Source organism: Dipodomys spectabilis, unplaced genomic scaffold, assembly GCF_019054845.1.
Source record: "Dipodomys spectabilis isolate Male_0828 unplaced genomic scaffold, ASM1905484v1 ptg000360l, whole genome shotgun sequence".
In the NCBI taxonomy this organism is placed as follows: domain Eukaryota; kingdom Metazoa; phylum Chordata; class Mammalia; order Rodentia; family Heteromyidae; genus Dipodomys; species Dipodomys spectabilis.
This window is the reverse complement of record NW_024871037.1, coordinates 2,894,214-2,910,707: the sequence shown is the minus strand read 5'-3', so window position 1 is coordinate 2,910,707 and position 16,494 is coordinate 2,894,214. Positions and strand designations below refer to the sequence as shown.

The 16,494-nt window shown below is 59.8% G+C and overlaps 1 protein-coding gene across 1 annotated transcript in view; it reads left to right on the top strand.

The window, feature by feature from the left end:
- Cacna2d2 (calcium voltage-gated channel auxiliary subunit alpha2delta 2) overlaps positions 1 to 15,825 on the top strand; it is an 89,036-nt gene extending 73,211 nt beyond the window's left edge. Inside the window, exons 7-38 of the mRNA XM_042665849.1 lie at positions 1,149 to 1,280; positions 1,435 to 1,492; positions 2,114 to 2,164; positions 2,292 to 2,391; positions 2,515 to 2,673; positions 2,881 to 2,988; positions 3,095 to 3,173; positions 3,662 to 3,711; positions 3,894 to 3,983; positions 4,174 to 4,245; positions 4,436 to 4,510; positions 4,794 to 4,868; positions 4,950 to 5,021; positions 5,116 to 5,187; positions 5,294 to 5,355; positions 5,651 to 5,727; positions 9,401 to 9,461; positions 11,790 to 11,887; positions 12,071 to 12,161; positions 12,273 to 12,335; positions 12,450 to 12,553; positions 12,788 to 12,886; positions 12,982 to 13,070; positions 13,273 to 13,323; positions 13,544 to 13,615; positions 13,741 to 13,893; positions 14,062 to 14,114; positions 14,257 to 14,312; positions 14,484 to 14,610; positions 14,836 to 14,945; positions 15,067 to 15,149; positions 15,247 to 15,825. Coding sequence (XP_042521783.1) covers positions 1,149 to 1,280; positions 1,435 to 1,492; positions 2,114 to 2,164; positions 2,292 to 2,391; positions 2,515 to 2,673; positions 2,881 to 2,988; positions 3,095 to 3,173; positions 3,662 to 3,711; positions 3,894 to 3,983; positions 4,174 to 4,245; positions 4,436 to 4,510; positions 4,794 to 4,868; positions 4,950 to 5,021; positions 5,116 to 5,187; positions 5,294 to 5,355; positions 5,651 to 5,727; positions 9,401 to 9,461; positions 11,790 to 11,887; positions 12,071 to 12,161; positions 12,273 to 12,335; positions 12,450 to 12,553; positions 12,788 to 12,886; positions 12,982 to 13,070; positions 13,273 to 13,323; positions 13,544 to 13,615; positions 13,741 to 13,893; positions 14,062 to 14,114; positions 14,257 to 14,312; positions 14,484 to 14,610; positions 14,836 to 14,945; positions 15,067 to 15,149; positions 15,247 to 15,390 — 2,786 coding nt within the window. The 3' untranslated portion in view covers positions 15,391 to 15,825. The remainder of the gene's footprint in view (positions 1 to 1,148; positions 1,281 to 1,434; positions 1,493 to 2,113; positions 2,165 to 2,291; positions 2,392 to 2,514; positions 2,674 to 2,880; positions 2,989 to 3,094; positions 3,174 to 3,661; positions 3,712 to 3,893; positions 3,984 to 4,173; positions 4,246 to 4,435; positions 4,511 to 4,793; positions 4,869 to 4,949; positions 5,022 to 5,115; positions 5,188 to 5,293; positions 5,356 to 5,650; positions 5,728 to 9,400; positions 9,462 to 11,789; positions 11,888 to 12,070; positions 12,162 to 12,272; positions 12,336 to 12,449; positions 12,554 to 12,787; positions 12,887 to 12,981; positions 13,071 to 13,272; positions 13,324 to 13,543; positions 13,616 to 13,740; positions 13,894 to 14,061; positions 14,115 to 14,256; positions 14,313 to 14,483; positions 14,611 to 14,835; positions 14,946 to 15,066; positions 15,150 to 15,246) is intronic.
- The last annotated feature ends 669 nt before the right edge of the window (positions 15,826 to 16,494 follow it).

The window sequence follows — 16,494 nt, the reverse complement described above, 5'->3', positions numbered from 1 at the left end:
GGTACTTCTCTGCCTGGGCTGGGCTGGGAACTGTGATCCTCAGGCTTCAGCCTCCTGAGTAGCTAGGATGACAGGCGTGAATTGCCAGTGCCCAGCTCCCACTCCTGTTTTTCCCGAGTGTCCTGGCATATGTCCCCCGTGCGCGCGCGTGCGCACACACGCACACACACACACACGAGGCAGATTTATAGTTGCTTTGAGTCAGATGATAGGAGTGCTGCCCAGGTTGGGTGATCAGCAGGATGGAGGCTGATCATCCGAGAGAAGCCTTGCTCTGTGAGGAAGCAGAGCAGGGGTCTAGCCCAGGAATTATACCTGTACCACTCCAGGAGTTAGGGGAGGGATAGGGTGACTGATAGTAGGAAGGTGTGAGGGCAGAGCCTACCAGTGACCTCCTGTAGGTGCAGAGGGGGTCATATAAGTGTAGGTATGTGTGCCCTTCGCCCGCGACAGCAGCTGGCTGGATGGGCTAGAAGGTTTGAGAGGGGAGGGGTCACACATCTGGCTGTGAGCACACAGTCCTAGGTGCACAGATACCTCCTGAGGGTGCAGCATGTACGTGTGTGCATGTGCACGTGCATGTGCATGCTTGTGGAAGAGCAGGATCCCGGCACCACCCTTCCTCTGACAGCCCCCGCCCCCCCCCCCCATCTCTGCCCCTGCCCGCTCCTGGCCCCAGTTGATTAATCATGAAGCTGAGTGGCTTCCAGCTTATCAGGTACCTTAATAGCTGAATAATTCCCGCTCCATCAGCGAGCCCTTAATTGCTTTCTTGTGGCCGCAGCCTGGAGTGCATGCCGAGTGGGTGAGCTCCTGGGGGACCAGGCAGTGTGCTGGGTGGGGAGGGGACCCGGCTCACGGCTCCCTGCCATCCTGGGCCGTCCCTCTCCAAGAGCCGCAGGCCACAGCTCCCCTGCCCATTCACAAGGGGATCTGGCAGAGGTCATATGCCGGCTGAGTGATTCCTCTGAACGGTTGGCAGGGTAAAGAGCAGATCTCCTTGGGGGATCCGGCCCAGTCTCAGCCTGGATCTGGGATGGGAGTGAGTCTGGATTGGTAGAGATCGGAGGAGGCCCGGGCATAAGTGTCACAGAAAAGGGGGGAGGGCAAGCTCCCCACACCAGACCTCCTGGTCCTCCCTCCCCCAGCCACCGTCATCCTCAATGAACTCAACTGGACCGAGGCCCTGGAGAACGTGTTCATGGAGAATCGCAGGCAAGACCCCACGCTGCTTTGGCAGGTCTTTGGCAGCGCCACGGGAGTCACCCGCTACTACCCCGGTAGGTGCTGGCCCATCCCGTCCACCTGGCCCCCCACCGTGTCCATCTCCTATCCCGGACTTGGAGGCCCACCCCACAGGCTTCAGTAACCCAGCCATTCTTGTAAGTCTTGGGCAAGGCTTCCCACGGCCCCTTACCGCCTCTCTTCCCACAGCGACCCCATGGCGAGCCCCCAAGAAGATTGACCTGTATGACGTCCGAAGGAGACCCTGGTGAGTGAGCAGGGAGGGGCCAAGCGGGGACGCGCCCTCAGCTCCCCACCTCTCCCTCCTGCTCCCCTCCCCTCCCTATACCCGGGCCTCGGAGCAGGGGCGCAGCCAGCTCTATCCAATTTTCATTTCACACATCGTTGCCACTGGAAAATGGATCCCATCACCCAGGCAGGCCTCCCGGCCGCCTGGATGCGTTTCTCACCCCCCCTCCCCCCCAATCTACCACCGGGTACCCTCACCCCTTCAGGTCAGAGAGATCGGACCAGCAGAGATGCTCCTGAGGTTGGGTAGCGCTTCTGTGGGGTCACAGTCTCTGCCTCGGCCACCTGAGCCCCAAACACCTCACTACCCTGCCCCTCCTCCCACAGTACCCCGTGACCTTCCCTTCCTACTCCGTCCCCCATGCAGCTAGACTGTCCGGGGTGGAGAACACTAGAAGCCACCAAAACCAGGAAACCGCCTTCTGCTCCCCTCTTCCCTACATTGAGAGACCCCATCCAACCCACCCAGTGAATCGTCCCTAGAAACCCTATTCATCGAGGCAAAGTTGAAGGAAGGGAGGACCCCCGGGTCCCAGAGAAGGTGGGGGGTCGCTCTTAACTAAGGCTTTTCCTGGGTCAGGTACATCCAGGGGGCCTCATCGCCCAAGGACATGGTCATCATCGTAGACGTGTGAGTAGACACTGCCCACGGGTCCGGGGCAGGATGAGGGCCGGACTGTGCCACCCAGGCGAGTCATGGGGGAGGGAGGACGGGAGAACCCCCGAGGTCCCCCACATGCCCCCCCCCATCTCTCCAGGAGCGGCAGCGTGAGCGGCCTGACCCTGAAGCTGATGAAGACGTCCGTCTGCGAGATGCTGGACACGCTCTCTGACGACGACTACGTGAACGTGGCCTCGGTGAGTGCTGAGGAGACAAGGCTGGGGGACCAGGCCTCTCCACGGGCCAGCTGGGCAGGCGGGCAACAGCTGCTTGCCCAGGCCGGCCCGAAGCCACTCACCACCGCCCCCCCATCCCCGCAGTTCAACGAGAAGGCACAGCCCGTGTCTTGCTTCACACACCTGGTTCAGGCCAACGTGCGTAACAAGAAGGTGTTCAAGGAAGCGGTGCAGGGCATGGTGGCCAAGGGCACCACAGGCTACAAGGCCGGCTTCGAATATGCCTTTGACCAGCTGCAGAACGTGAGCCTCCGTGGGGCGGGCTGGTGGGGGGGCAGAAGGTGGGCAGAGAGGGCCTGGGTCTGGAGACACGGTGGGGGGAGAGATCGAGATGAATGGCTTCGTGAGCATCAAACAGGCACCTGGGACATAAAACACCATGGGAGGGGGTTGGAGGACCCTGCCCTTGGGACCGAAAGCTACCTGACTCCGGCCTCACCCCCTGCCCAGTCCAACATCACTCGTGCCAATTGCAATAAGATGATCATGATGTTCACCGACGGCGGAGAGGACCGCGTGCAGGACGTCTTTGAGAAGTACAACTGGCCCAACCGGACGGTGAGGCTCCACCCCGCTGGGAGCCGTTCCATCCGGGTCTGGGACAGGGGAGGGTCGTCGTTAAGCGGGCACCGCGGTGACGTCGGGCCCCCCCTGCCCCCGCCAGGTACGCGTGTTCACATTCTCTGTGGGGCAGCATAACTACGACGTCACACCCCTGCAGTGGATGGCCTGCACCAATAAAGGTATCTGGTCTGATGGCGCCACCGGAGGGTCTGCCCGCCCCCTGTCCATGTGTCCGGCTGTCAGTTCATCTACTCTCTATCCAGCTTACCATACGTGCACCAGCTGCCGCTCTGTCTAGTAGGCTTTCTTACTTGCCCATGTCACCGGTTCTCTGTCTGCCTAGCTAGTGATCTGGTCATTGTCCACTTGTCTCCCAGCTTGCGTGTGTTTGTAGGTTTGGGGCTCCCTAGTCCCCGCCCGCCCCCCACCTCTGCTCTGCTTCCTCAGATCCCTTCGTTCCCTCCCCTTCCATACAGTTCAGACACAAATCATCGCCCGGGAGCAGCAGTAAGGGATGTGAATGGGAGGGGGGAAGGGGGGAAGTGACACCAGAGAGACAGACAAGCGTGTGGGGGCTGCAGATGTACCCCACAGAGCGCCCCCCACCCCCGTGCCGTGGATCCCGCGGCGTCAACCAGGACCACCACTGCCTCCCCTCCCTCCACAGGTTACTATTTCGAGATCCCTTCCATTGGAGCCATCCGCATCAACACGCAGGTGAGGCTGTAGGGGAAGCCCCTCCTCCCAGTTCCCTATGGTCGCGGTGTGCCTTCAGCCGCCATGGGCCAACAGCGCCCTCTGCCGGTGGCTGAGGCCACAGTCCCGAAACACAGGAAGGCGGAGGAGGGAGTGAATTGAGAGAGGGACTCGGGACCTCCGCCGCCACCCCCCTTCCCCAGGAATATCTGGACGTGTTGGGAAGGCCCATGGTGCTGGCGGGCAAGGAGGCTAAGCAGGTGCAGTGGACCAACGTGTATGAGGACGCGCTGGTAAGGCCTCTAGAACGAGAAGGGCGGGGAGGGGCGGGGACTGGAGCCTCCCCCTGGGAATGTGTGGGGGGCGGGGGGTTAGCAGAGGTTAAAGGGTGGCCCTCGCCCCAGCCTCTGTTCTGAACGCTCAGGGTGAGGGCAGGGCCAGTCTCAGGACCCCCCCTTTCCCCCCCATCTTCCTCTCCTTCAGGGACTGGGACTGGTGGTGACAGGGACCCTCCCAGTTTTCAACCTGACTCGAGACGGCCCCGGGGAAAAGAAGGTGAGGTCTCCACACGGAGCTGCATGCACCCAGGCATGGCCGGGTGTGCCTGTGGCGTGTGTGAGGGTGGCGGGATAGAGCGGACCCGCAAACCTGTGATCGTGTTTGAGGGCGTGGAATCAAACTTTATTAAAAGAACCCCTCTTTCCCCCTTCCCACCCCCCCCCCACCCCCGTGCCTCTGCTTCCAGAACCAGCTAATTCTGGGTGTGATGGGCATCGATGTGGCTCTGAATGACATCAAGAGACTAACCCCCAACTACACAGTGAGTGTCCTGCCCCGCTCAGCGGGGATCGATCATTGAACCTCCTTGGGGACCTCTGTGGGAAATCAGGGAAGGCTTCTGGGGGAGGCGGCGGCATCGGGGCCCGGAGCTGGGGTCGGCAGACTTCCCATCAAGGGCTAGGAAGGCCACAGACTCAGTGTGTGATGAGAAAACTGTCTCAGAGGCGGGGGCTGGATCCAGAACCCAGGGATCCCCACCCAGCCCTCCGGACCCTGAGCCCCCCCCCCCCCATCTGTACTGCCTCTTTCCCCCCCGCCCCCAGCTCGGAGCCAACGGCTATGTGTTCGCCATCGACCCGAATGGCTACGTGTTGCTGCACCCCAATCTCAAGCCCCAGGTGAGCCAGATGGGTGGTCCTGAGGGTGGGCGGGACCCCTTCATGATGAGGATCCCCGACTTCCCACCTGACCTCCAACAGACCACCAATTTCCGGGAGCCCGTCACTCTGGACTTCCTGGATGCGGAGCTGGAGGATGAGAATAAGGAGGAGGTAAGTTAAAGGTGGGGAGGAGGGCTGGGGGAGGGGGGCGGGCGGGGAGACAGACACCGAAGACGGAGGGAGGTCACAGCTCCGACCCTTCCAGATCCGTCGGAGCATGATCGATGGCGACGAGGGCCACAAGCAGATCAGAACATTGGTCAAGTCCTTGGATGAGGTAAGAAGGCCGGGAAGAGAGGGGCCGGGAGAGAGGGTGGGCGCCCTCCCACCCCTCTCCACCCCACCCCGCTCACCCAGCTTCCTGACACAGCCTCTTCTCCTAGAGGTACGTAGACGAGGTCATTCGGAACTACACCTGGGTGCCTATTAGGAGCACCAACTACAGGTGAGTGGGCCAAGGCTGGGTGAGCGGCAGGGGTGGCCCCATTGCGCCCCCCCCATCTCCTCCCATTACCTTCCCAGTGGGGTACTAGCAGCCGGAGATCGGGGGAGTCTACTGGGGTGTGGAGTCGCTCAGAGGTCTCTGGCAGACTTCCGGGGTCCCAGCATCTTTTGAGGTGTGACCCCTGGGCCGTGCATGTCCCGTAGCCACGAGAGGGAGGGGCGGCCGCCTTTAGCCCCTGCAGCCCACCTCTCCCCAGCAGTGACCTGCTCTCCCTCCTCCTCCTCCTCCTCCTCAGCCTGGGGCTGGTGCTCCCACCCTACAGCACCTTCTACCTCCAAGCCAACCTCAGCGACCAGATCCTACAGGTCAAGTGTAAGTGGCCCGGCCCCTGCCTGCGCCCTGCACCCCTGCCTCTGCCCCCCGCACCCTGGCCGGACCCAGGCAGCATAGCCAGCCCGAGCTTGCTGGCGAGGCTACCCCTTCCCGCCCAGTCTGCCCAGCCCCGCGCGCCCGCAGGCTGCGGCACCAGCCTTGGAAAGTCTATGGAAATCTGCATGCTCGCCTTTTCTCAGATTTGGTTCCAGACCATTCTCTCATTGGTTTCCGTTAAGGTTTCCGGTTTTATTTATCTTTTTGTTTTGGTTTTCTTTTTTTTCTCCTATTCTGTGTCTTCCCTCCTTAGCCTGCCTGCCCTGAACGCTCCCTGGGGGTTCCTTTCTCAGCAGACACCCCTTCCCTCTCTTCTCTTCTCCCTCTCATCTTTCTGCTCAGCTCTTCCCCCCTCCCCCAACACACACACACACACACACACACACACACGCATATGCACACACACACACACACACACACGCACACACACACGCACACACACGATGGTGGCACCTCCCAGGGTCGCTGCCCCTTCCTCTCCATCTCCCTCCACCTTCTGTCTCTCCCTCTCCCTCTTTCCCTTCCCTGCTACTCACTGGCTCCATTTCACTCTCCCAGCTTTCCCCCCATCTCTCCCTACTCCCTGCACCCCTCCTTTTCCCCTCTCCATGTAGTCTCCCTCTCTCCTGCCCTCTTCTCTCTTTACTTCTGCTCTCTGCTTCCTTCGTTCCATCCACTCTGTTCCTCTATCCTTCATTTTCGCCGCCTCCTCGTCTCCTTTCTTCTCCCTTCCCTGCTCTCCCACCTTCCACCTCCTCTTGCCTGTGGCTTCCTGTGCATGCTCAGCTCCCCCCTGGGCCTCTCTGAAAAGGCCTGGGTCTTGGGGGCCCAGTCCTGCCCGGCCCCTGCCTGAGGTTACACTGGGAGGGAGGCTGGGGCTCCAGCCCCCACCGGGCGCCCCCTCCCGCCTGCCTGGCTGAGAGAGGAGCTCATCTCCTTGGAGTTTCTCGCTCTCTTTCTCTTTCTCGTGTCTTTTTTTTTTTTTTTTTTTTTGCAAGAAGTTTCCTTTCGGTATGATGATGAGACACAATATTTTCATTCAAACAGCCATTGAATAAAATATTGTCTGTGCCCCTCCCCTTCCCCCTCCCCCTTTTCGTTTGTTTTTGTGTGTGTGTTTTTGTTTTCCTCGCTTTCTCTCTTGGTGGACTGTCCCAGTGCCAATCAGCAAACTGAAGGGCAAGTATTTCCAGTACCGGTGCACCCTCCTCCCCTCAACCCTACCCGTCCTCACGCCCCTGCTTGCCCCCCCTCCCTGCCCAGGACCAGCCGGACCCCTGCCCTCCGGGGCTTCCCTCCTAGCATCCCTTGGATCCTCAGCTCTTGCCTTTTTTCTGACGCCCCCTGTGGTCAAGAAATCTTGACCACAGAGACAACTCCCACCCAGTGGGCAGGGGGGCCCAAGACCCCAGAGGGCTTCTGTGAGGCTGTGGGAAAGCTCCAGCCCCGTCAGACACCTCTGGACTACCTCTCCTTCCTCTGATCTCTAGCAGTGGCTCTAGAAGCTGGTAGCCCTCTGAGAAAGGAGACAGACAGGCTCAGATGCGCCACAGCCTTTTTCCAGGGTAGAGAAACAGACGGGGCAGCCGCCCAGCCACTGCTGAAGAGCGAGGCCAACCCAGTCCCCGTACTAGCCTGCTCTCCCTTCTGCCCCAGACGCTTTCCCACAAGCCCTCTTGGTGCAGCCCTGCTCTGGGCTTCTCCTTGCTCCTTAAGATGAGCCCAAAGGTTTAGGAAAGAGAGTCTGGAGAAATAAAGGTAGACTCAGGGACTGTGGGCCTGACCGGGCTTGGGGCAAGATCTCAATACAGCCACCCCTACCCAATCTGGGTGGGAGTGGGGGACACCCCTTACTCCCAGTGCTGGTGTTTTTTTTTCCCCCCTCTCCCACATCCCACCTGGTAACCCTAGGACTGCAGGGCCCCGGTAACCATTAGCATAGATAGGCTTCCTCCTTGCTCCTTCTCCTTCCTTTTTCTTTCTCCTCTTCCTCTCCCCGCCCCCACCCCTTCCCCTTTGGCTTGTGTCCAAACCCCGCCTCACAGTCCTATCAGAAAGGAACAGTCCAACCAGTGACCGCCCAGCCCCTCGAACATCCCAGTCTCCCCTCGCCCGGAACCTTGCGGTGCATCGTGGGAGTATTTAATAACACAGGGGGGGGAATCCCTCCTCTGCACGCATAAGGCCCATGGGGCAGAAAAAGTGGACTGCCAGACTGAGACAGGCCAAGAGCTAGGGGACTCCCCGATACAGCCCAGCAGGGGGGCCGGTGTAGCTGGACAGGGAGAGGCCACGGCAAAACCGTTCCGTCATATTCAACCAAAGACGCAGCGAGGTCCCTGTGGCTCACGCCTGTCATCCTAGCCACACAGAAGGCTGAGATCTGAGGATCGAGGTTCAAAGCCAGCCCAGACAGAAAAGTCTGAGATTCTCATCTCCAACTAGCAGTCAGAAGGCAAAGCCAGTAGAAGCACCAGTCATGAAGGGGGTGGAGGTGGGGGGGACTAAGGGACAGCATCCAGGCCCTGAGTTTAAGCCCCATCTCTCTCTCTCTCTCTCTCTCTCTCTCTCTCTCTCTCTCTCTCTCTCACACACACACACACACACACACACACAGATAAATTTGTGATCCCACACACAGAGATCTTAAGTCCAGGGCCAAGGCTCAACTGGTGGGCTCCACAGGGACTCCCCGCCCCCGCCCCCTCTCCCCCAGCCATCCTCTCTGAACCCAGAAATAATCCCAGGAAAGGAAGAGATCCAGCCTTTTGTTTCCCATCTGCCCCTGCGTGGCCCAGGAAAGCAAGTGTGTAGGTCAATGGCATCCCTCTCCCCATGCGTGCGCCTCTCCCAAGCACCCTAACTCAGGGCGGGCCCCCTCCGTCCCCCCACGATGCACTGCACACCCCCTCCCCCTGACTGCCCACACCCGTCTCTGGTTGGACTGTCGACGCCCGTGAGAAACCCCCTCGGTTTGGCCATGTTGATGCCTGACACGGAACAAAAAGCACGACCTCACCAAAAGGCAAACAGCTGCGGCAAAGCAAGAGCAATACAATAAAAAATGTCTGCAGCCAAAAAGCCAATTCCCTTCCTCACGCGTCTCTTTGGAGGCAAAGGAAGCTCAGCATGCGGTGTTTTGGTTTGTTGTTTTTGGTTGTTTTTTTTTCCTCCCCATTATGGATGCGATAAGAGCGAGACTGGCACCTCCACCAGACCATGCATATATATAGCAGCGTGTGTATATATATGTGTGTGTGTGTGTGTGTCCGTGTATATGTGCTATACAGCCGTATGGAAGCATATACAGCCACGCCAAGGGACTCACTGCCAACAGAGGACCGGGCCCGGGCAACATATTGGCTATAACTGCCCTCCTCCCGCGATGCCTAGTCTCCGCAGGCCCTTCCCCTCCCCACCCGTCCCTTCTCTCTGGCTCGAACCTGACCGTAGAAGTGACGGGTTTTCCCTCTCTGCTGGTGTCTCTCCCTTCCCTCGAGCCCCCCCCCCCCCCCCGTCCTCCCCGTGTCCCTCTCCAAGCCCGTGAGCTCTGAGCCCCCTGGCCTCTCGCCTCCCCCCCAGCCCCCGCCAGATAACCCCCCCGTTTCTGTTGCAGATTTTGAGTTCCTGCTCCCCAGCAGCTTTGAGTCTGAAGGACATGTTTTCATTGCTCCCAGGTAGCTTGTGTGTGGCCTTGCTGAGGTGTCCTTCCCGCCCCCACCCCCACCCCCAACCACCCCACTTCCCGCACTGCTGCCTGGAGCTCTTGTGTGTCTGTGTCCTGTGCGGTGTCACCTCCACCTCTCCGTACATAGCCCGGTATGTGTGGCTGCGCGTGCGCATACCTGGGCTCTATGTAACAGCGCCAGGCTGCGGTGTGTCCAGTGGCCGCCACGGTCCACCTCCCAGCAGGCCCTGCTGCTGACCTCCCAGCCCCACCCCACTGTCCCAGGCAACCAGGAAGGAGCCCCTTCCCCTTGGGCCAGCAGCCCCTCACTGGGCCGCTGCTGCCCTAGTTTGTGGTGTGGTGCCATCTTCCCCTCCCATCGTTTGTCTCGTGTCGGTGTTTGTGTGGGTCTGGGGAGGGGCTGAGCTAGCCAGAGCCCCTGTGGGCAGTGCCAGCAGTGCCAAGTCTAGGTGTGGTGGCTCACTGAGGAGGAGGAGGGATGGGTGCTAGGAAGGATGGGGTGGTGAGGATCTACTCTAGGTAAGTAAGGGGTCAGCGCCCAGAGCAGGTCGTGCACATGTCCGAGGAGGCCAGGGAATGGCGAAGCCCTCTCATGAGTGGGCTTCAGATGAGGGCAGGTGGTGGGTGTGACAGACAGACAGACAGGGGTGGGGGGCGCTCTGAAGCACCACATGGGGCTCTGGCCTCTCCTCACCTCCATTATGTATGTGAGCGCGTGCATGCACCCACAGATCTCTCTGTGACTCTGTAGATGTGTGTTTGTGTTTGTGAGCCGTCGCACACACGTGTCCGCAGAGTCTGAGTGTTGGCGTGGGATGGCTTCCGTGTGTCCGTGACTGGGAATGTGTGGGAAGAACTGTGAGACCCACGTGGCCCCGAGGACGCCCCCCAAGGCGAGGGACTGTGCTTGTTCGCGTCACCTCTGTATCTCTGGCTTCAGAGAGCTCGGTATATGTGGAGCGTGTGTGGAGTACCCAGTCATACGTGTGGTGTATGCCGGGCACGGCCGTACCGGTGTGTCTCTGGGTGTGTCAGGCGTGGCCTGTGGGGACAGAGGCACGGTGTGTGCGCTTCATGAAAATTCTGGCAAGTGCCAGCTTCTCTCACTAACCTGAGGAAGGGGCATGTTTCTTTTATCTTCACTTTTTTTTCTTGTTGTTGGTTGGTCGTGGGGCTTGAACTCTGGGCCTGGGCGCCATCCCTGTGCTCTTCAGCTCGAGGCTAGCTCTCTACCACTTGAGCCACGGCGCCACTTCTGGTTTTCTGAGTGGTTCATTGGAAATAAGAGTCTCATGGACAGTCCTGCCTGGGCTAGCATTGAACCTTGATCCTCAGATCTCAGCCTCCTGAGTAGCTGGGATGACAGGTGTGAGCCACCGGCACCCGGCTCTTGATCCTTTCTTGGTTTTTTATTTTTTGTCCATCATGGGGCTTGAACTCAGGGCCCAGGGGCTGTCCCCGAGCTCTTTTTGCTCAGGACTAGCACTCTACTGCTTTGAGCCATGGAACCACTTCCAGTTTTCTAGTGGTCCGTTGGAGATGAGTCTCATGGGCTGGCCTCACGCTACCATCCTCAGATCTCAACCTCCGGGTGGCTGGGATGAAAGGTGGGAGCTACCAGTGGCACCTGGATGTTGTCACTGTGTAGATGGGGGTGTGAGCAGGTGACCGGGCAGGAGAGATGGCTCTGTCATTGGGGGGAGAAAGACTGCTCGCAAGACTTCCTGGAGAACAGATCCACACGTACACTCTGCCACATCACAGCCCTCACAGTTTCTGAACCCAGAGCCTGAGCCCAGTTGAAGGCTTTGAGGGGAAGGATTGGTCTACCCACCTCTAGCCAGTACACACACAAAAAAAAGAAAAAGCCTCAGGGAGGTTGAGTGAGTCACTGAAAGGTGCACCGCAGGACGAGGCAGGATGAGACCTTAAGACTCTAGCCAATAGAAGCCAGTGCTGGTACCCAGGCCCACCCACCCTGTGCCCCTGGGAGCTGTGGAGGGCATACAGGTGGATGGTCCAGCCAGCAGACAGTTTCCCAAGCCTCCCCAGTGGGTTCTCTGGAGCTCACGACCCAGAAGAGAGATGGAAGGCTCTGAAGGGCCGAGCCTGAGAGAGACAAACTACCATGGTGGTGAAGGTGGTGGAGGAAGCAGACCATCTTCCTGCAGCCGTAGCCCGTGAGGACACGTGTACCCCTCTCCGTGGCCTGAGCTTCTCAGCAGGTGGCCGAGGAGCAGGCCAACTGAGAAAGCTTCGAGCCTCTTGTTCTGTCCAGCGCCCCAAGCCCGCTCTTCTCGCCCCTCCCAACCCCCAGAGAGTATTGCAAGGACCTGAATGCCTCCGACAACAACACCGAGTTCCTGAAGAACTTCATTGAGCTCATGGAGAAAGTGACTCCAGACTCCAAGCAGTGTGAGTTGTCAGGCAGGGTAGCGGGATCTAGGCAAAGCCCGAGCAGCCTGCAGAGGGACCAGAGATGGGCAGGGGTGGACACAAGCTTTGCCAGGGTAAAGGGAAGACTCCTGGGGAAGCCCTGGGAAAGGGGGAGGGCGGGGAACCAGAGACCCCCCCCCCACCTCTGCCCGTCTATTCCAGGCAACAACTTCCTTTTGCACAACTTGATCTTGGACACGGGCATCACACAGCAGTTGGTGGAACGTGTGTGGCGGGACCAGGATCTCAACACGTATGCGTCACCCAAGCCGTGGGGGCGGGAGGCCAGGTTGGAGCCAGAGGTCCTGGCCCTGCCTGACAGGAAGAAGACCTGTGACCCCCCCCACCTTCCTGCCACCCCTAGATACAGCCTGCTGGCCGTGTTCGCCGCCACCGACGGTGGCATCACACGTGTCTTCCCCAACAAGTAAGTGCCGGCCCTGCTACCCAGTACCATCCTCACCCCATCCCGCTGTCCTTGGGCCGACCCCCGTAAAAGAGCCTGCACCCACCAAGCTCTGCCTCTCTCGGGGTGCTCCAGGGCAGCTGAAGACTGGACGGAGAACCCTGAACCCTTCGATGCCAGCTTCTACCGCCGCAGCCTGGATAATCACGGTTATATCTTCAAGCCCCCACACCAAGATGGTAAGGGTCACACTCATGGGACCCAGAAGCGGTGGGAAACAACCCCAGCCTAGGGTCACACGCTGCTTTCTAAAACCTCTGTCCACTTAGATGCTAGCTAAGATCAGGGCAAGCATGAAGAGAGGGACAGGCGGGGATAAACACCATGCTGGGTGCTGGGTACTTAGGCTGGGATCGGCCAGACCTCAGAGTGGTCAAGGCCCAATCCTGACGGCTATGCCCATCTCACCACAGCCCTGTTAAGGCCTCTGGAACTGGAGAACAGCACAGTGGGTCTCCTCGTCAGCACAGCCGTGGAGCTCAGCCTAGGCCGACGTACCCTGAGGCCAGCAGGTGAATGCCCTGGACAGAAGTGGGGAAAGAGGCAACAGACGGGCCGCTGCTCCCCAAGCCAGTAACACAGACGGATCCCTTGCTCTCTCCCACAGTGGTGGGTGTCAAGCTAGACCTAGAAGCTTGGGCCGAGAAGTTCAAGGTGCTTGCCAGCAATCGTACCCACCAGGACCAGCCTCAGAAGGTATCCAGGCAGGGGAAGAGAAAATAATCAAGTCCAGCGGTGTTTTCTCTGGAGTTCTTTACAAGCCTCTCACTCAGAGTGGCTGCAAGCATCTCTGGGAAGGTGGAGGCTGCTCCAGATGCTCCCAGAGAACCAGATCTATGAAGGGTAACGGGAGGGAGAAAACCCAGCGGGTGCCTTATAGTCGTCATTCTCTGCCCAGCAGTGTGGTCCCAACAGCCACTGCGAGATGGACTGCGACGTGAATAATGAGGTGCGTGCTCTGCGATCCTGCCCGAACCCCGGTTTCCTCCATTCCCAGGCTTTTGGATCCCAATTTCAAGTCTTAGCTCATCCCTTAACCTTTGGATCTCAGCACTCCATCCCTAGCTTCGCAGCCTCCCAGGGCCTGAAGTGGAAGATCTCCAGTAGAGCCCCCCCGTCCATCTTCCTCCCCCCTGCCCCCCTTTTCCTACCCCTTCCCTACCTGGCAGGACCTACTCTGTGTCCTCATTGACGATGGAGGGTTCCTGGTGCTGTCAAACCAGAACCATCAGTGGGACCAGGTGAGAGCCAAGAAGAGAGTGGAAGGAAGGTGGAAATATTTCAGTCTTGCTGGGGGGAGGGCGGGGGGGGGGGGGGGCCTTGACACTGCCAGGTTTATGACCATGGCTCCTGCCCGGCATCCCAGGTTGGCAGGTTCTTCAGCGAAGTGGACGCCAACCTGATGCTGGCACTCTACAACAACTCCTTCTACACCCGCAAAGAGTCCTACGACTATCAGGCAGCTTGTGCCCCTCAGCCCCCTGGCAACCTGGGAGCCGCACCCCGGGGTGTTTTTGTGGTGAGGAACCCCTCTCCTTCCCTCCCCCCCTCCACCATGATTGAAGATGGGGAGGGGGTGTTGCTGACGGACGGCGACACATCCTCACCTTTGGCGTGCGAGAGCTGGGGGAATAACCTGAGGTGAGGGGCAGCCATGTCAGCCCATGCTCCCCTCTCTCCACTGCAGCCCACCATTGCAGACTTCCTTAACCTGGCTTGGTGGACCTCTGCTGCGGCCTGGTGGGTCCTGGCAGGGGGTGGGGGTGGGATGGGGGGTGTGGGATGGAGGGGGTTGTAAGCCAGGAAGGGAAGGCACCCCCTAGTCACAAGTAGGGTAGCACAGTGCCCTCTGCTGACCACTTCCATTGTCCGTGCCTTTTAGGTCCTTGTTCCAGCAGCTTCTCTACCGTCTCCTCTACCACAGCTGGTTCCAGGCAGGTAGGTTAGCAGGGCTTGGGAGGCCTCTCCTCGAATCCCGGTTTTGGGGTAGAAGCTGTGGGGCGGCGCCCCGTCCCCCCACCCCACACCCCCTCTCCCAGAGAGGGAGGGACTTACAGCCGAGCCTGGCCAAGGCCTGTGTGCGGGGCTGAGGCGTCTGGCCCCCCACAGACCCGGCAGAGGCTGAGGGGAGCCCCGAGGCGCGAGAGAGCAGCTGCGTCATGAAACAGACCCAGTACTACTTTGGTTCGGTGAACGCCTCCTACAACGCCATCATCGACTGCGGGAACTGCTCCAGGTGCTTTGCGGAGGGGGGCGTGTCCGGAAGGGCGAGGGGCGGGGCCTGGCCTGCTGGAAGGGGACGCGGCGTCGGGGGCGTGGTTTGTGGGGGCGTGGCTTGTATATGGGCGTGGCTTGTCTGGTTGGGGTGGGGCTAACTTTCAGGCCCCCGCCTCTTGATAGTCTCCCTCTCTCTCCTCTTTTTCCCTCTCTCCCCTCTCTCCTCTTTTTCCCTCTCTCTCAGGCTGTTCCATGCTCAGAGGCTGACCAACACCAACCTTCTGTTCGTGGTGGCGGAGAAGCCGCTGTGCAGCCAGTGTGAGGCTGGCCGGCTACTGCAGAAAGAAACACACTGTATCCTGCCCCCCCCCCCCCCCCCGCCCTCCCCGCCACCACCCATGCCCCTTTCTGCCCCGCGTGTCCCCTTGTGCTGCCGACGACGACACCGCCTCCTTGACTCCCCACCCATGCCCAGCGGACGGCCCGGAGCAGTGTGAGCTGGTGCAGAGACCGCGATACAGGAGAGGACCTCACATCTGCTTCGACTACAATGCGACGGTGGGCAGGGGGTGGGGGGGGAGACCGAGGCAGATCTGACACCCCAGGACCTTGAAGGTGGTCTGGGTCGACCAGTTACCTTGTCTCTCCTCCGTAGGAAGATACCTCAGACTGTGGCCGAGGCGCTTCCTTCCCACCCTCGCTGGGCGTCCTGGTGTCCCTGCAGCTGCTGCTTCTCCTAGGCCTGCCGCCCCGGCCACAGCCTCAAGTCCACGCCCTTCCTCCTTCTCCCCGCCTCTGAACATCCCACCTTGGGGCCCCCCACCCCCATCCTGGCCTCCCTCACCTCTCCTCCTTCCTGCCACCCCACATCATCCACCTTAGAGATTTGCTCTTCCTCAACTGAAGGACCTGAGCCCTGGGAGCCTATGCCCAAAGCAGGGTGCCACATTCTTTGGCACCCGAGACATGACTCACCCCTGAACCATGTAAGTGTCCCTAGGCCCTGGACACCTGTACTGGTGCCAAATCAGGCCTCTGCTGCCCATGCTGCCTGGAGGCTTCCTCTGCAAAGGTGACCTTGTCTCAGTTGGACACGTCCAGTCTGGCCCTCTCTACCGTAGTTTCCCTGGGTAGGATAGAGGAAGAGATGGTAGTTTGAGGCCTGTGCATCCTAACTGAAATCCTGGTGGGAGAGATGTTCTTGGGGTGGGGGTGGGGGGGAACAGTCTTCTATTGGCTCCTGTTCCGTTCAGGTCTGGAGTCACCCGCAGCCCAGCTCTGCAGGCGTCAGGACTGCAGATGATGACAGCAGTTGAGACACAACACAGTACATACCTGGACCCTGAGGGCAAAAACGGGACTCCCATAAGACCTACCCCAGGGGACACACACAAATACAGACACATAGATACACATGCCACGGGCGGGAGGGGGGCTCCCATAGCCTTACACGGGGCAAGGGGCTGGTGAGAGGGCCGTACACCTGTGCCCTCCATCTGCTCACCGCCCGCCTCTATTCTGAGCTACAGCCCAGCTGGTCCTCCCATCTCTGAAGCTGAATGTGCAACAGTGCCAAATAATGCTGGGGCTGGGTGGAAGACACCCCCCCCATCCCACCCCTAGCCATCAGTGTTTCCCCAAGGCCCCCTCTCTCTGCCAGGTGCTCATTGTACCCATTTCTCACTAGTGTCAGCTCCCCACCCACCCACCCAGCAGGACCATATGCCACTGCCTGCACCCCTTGGCAGAGGGCGCACACACACACACACACACACACACACACACACCAGACACTACCCTTTGCCTTAGCAGGAGTGACTTGGTCTCTCCTGGCTGGGCCATCCCATCTCCATCTGGCCCTTCTACACTCAGGCCTGTGCCCACTCCCTATATCATTGCCACT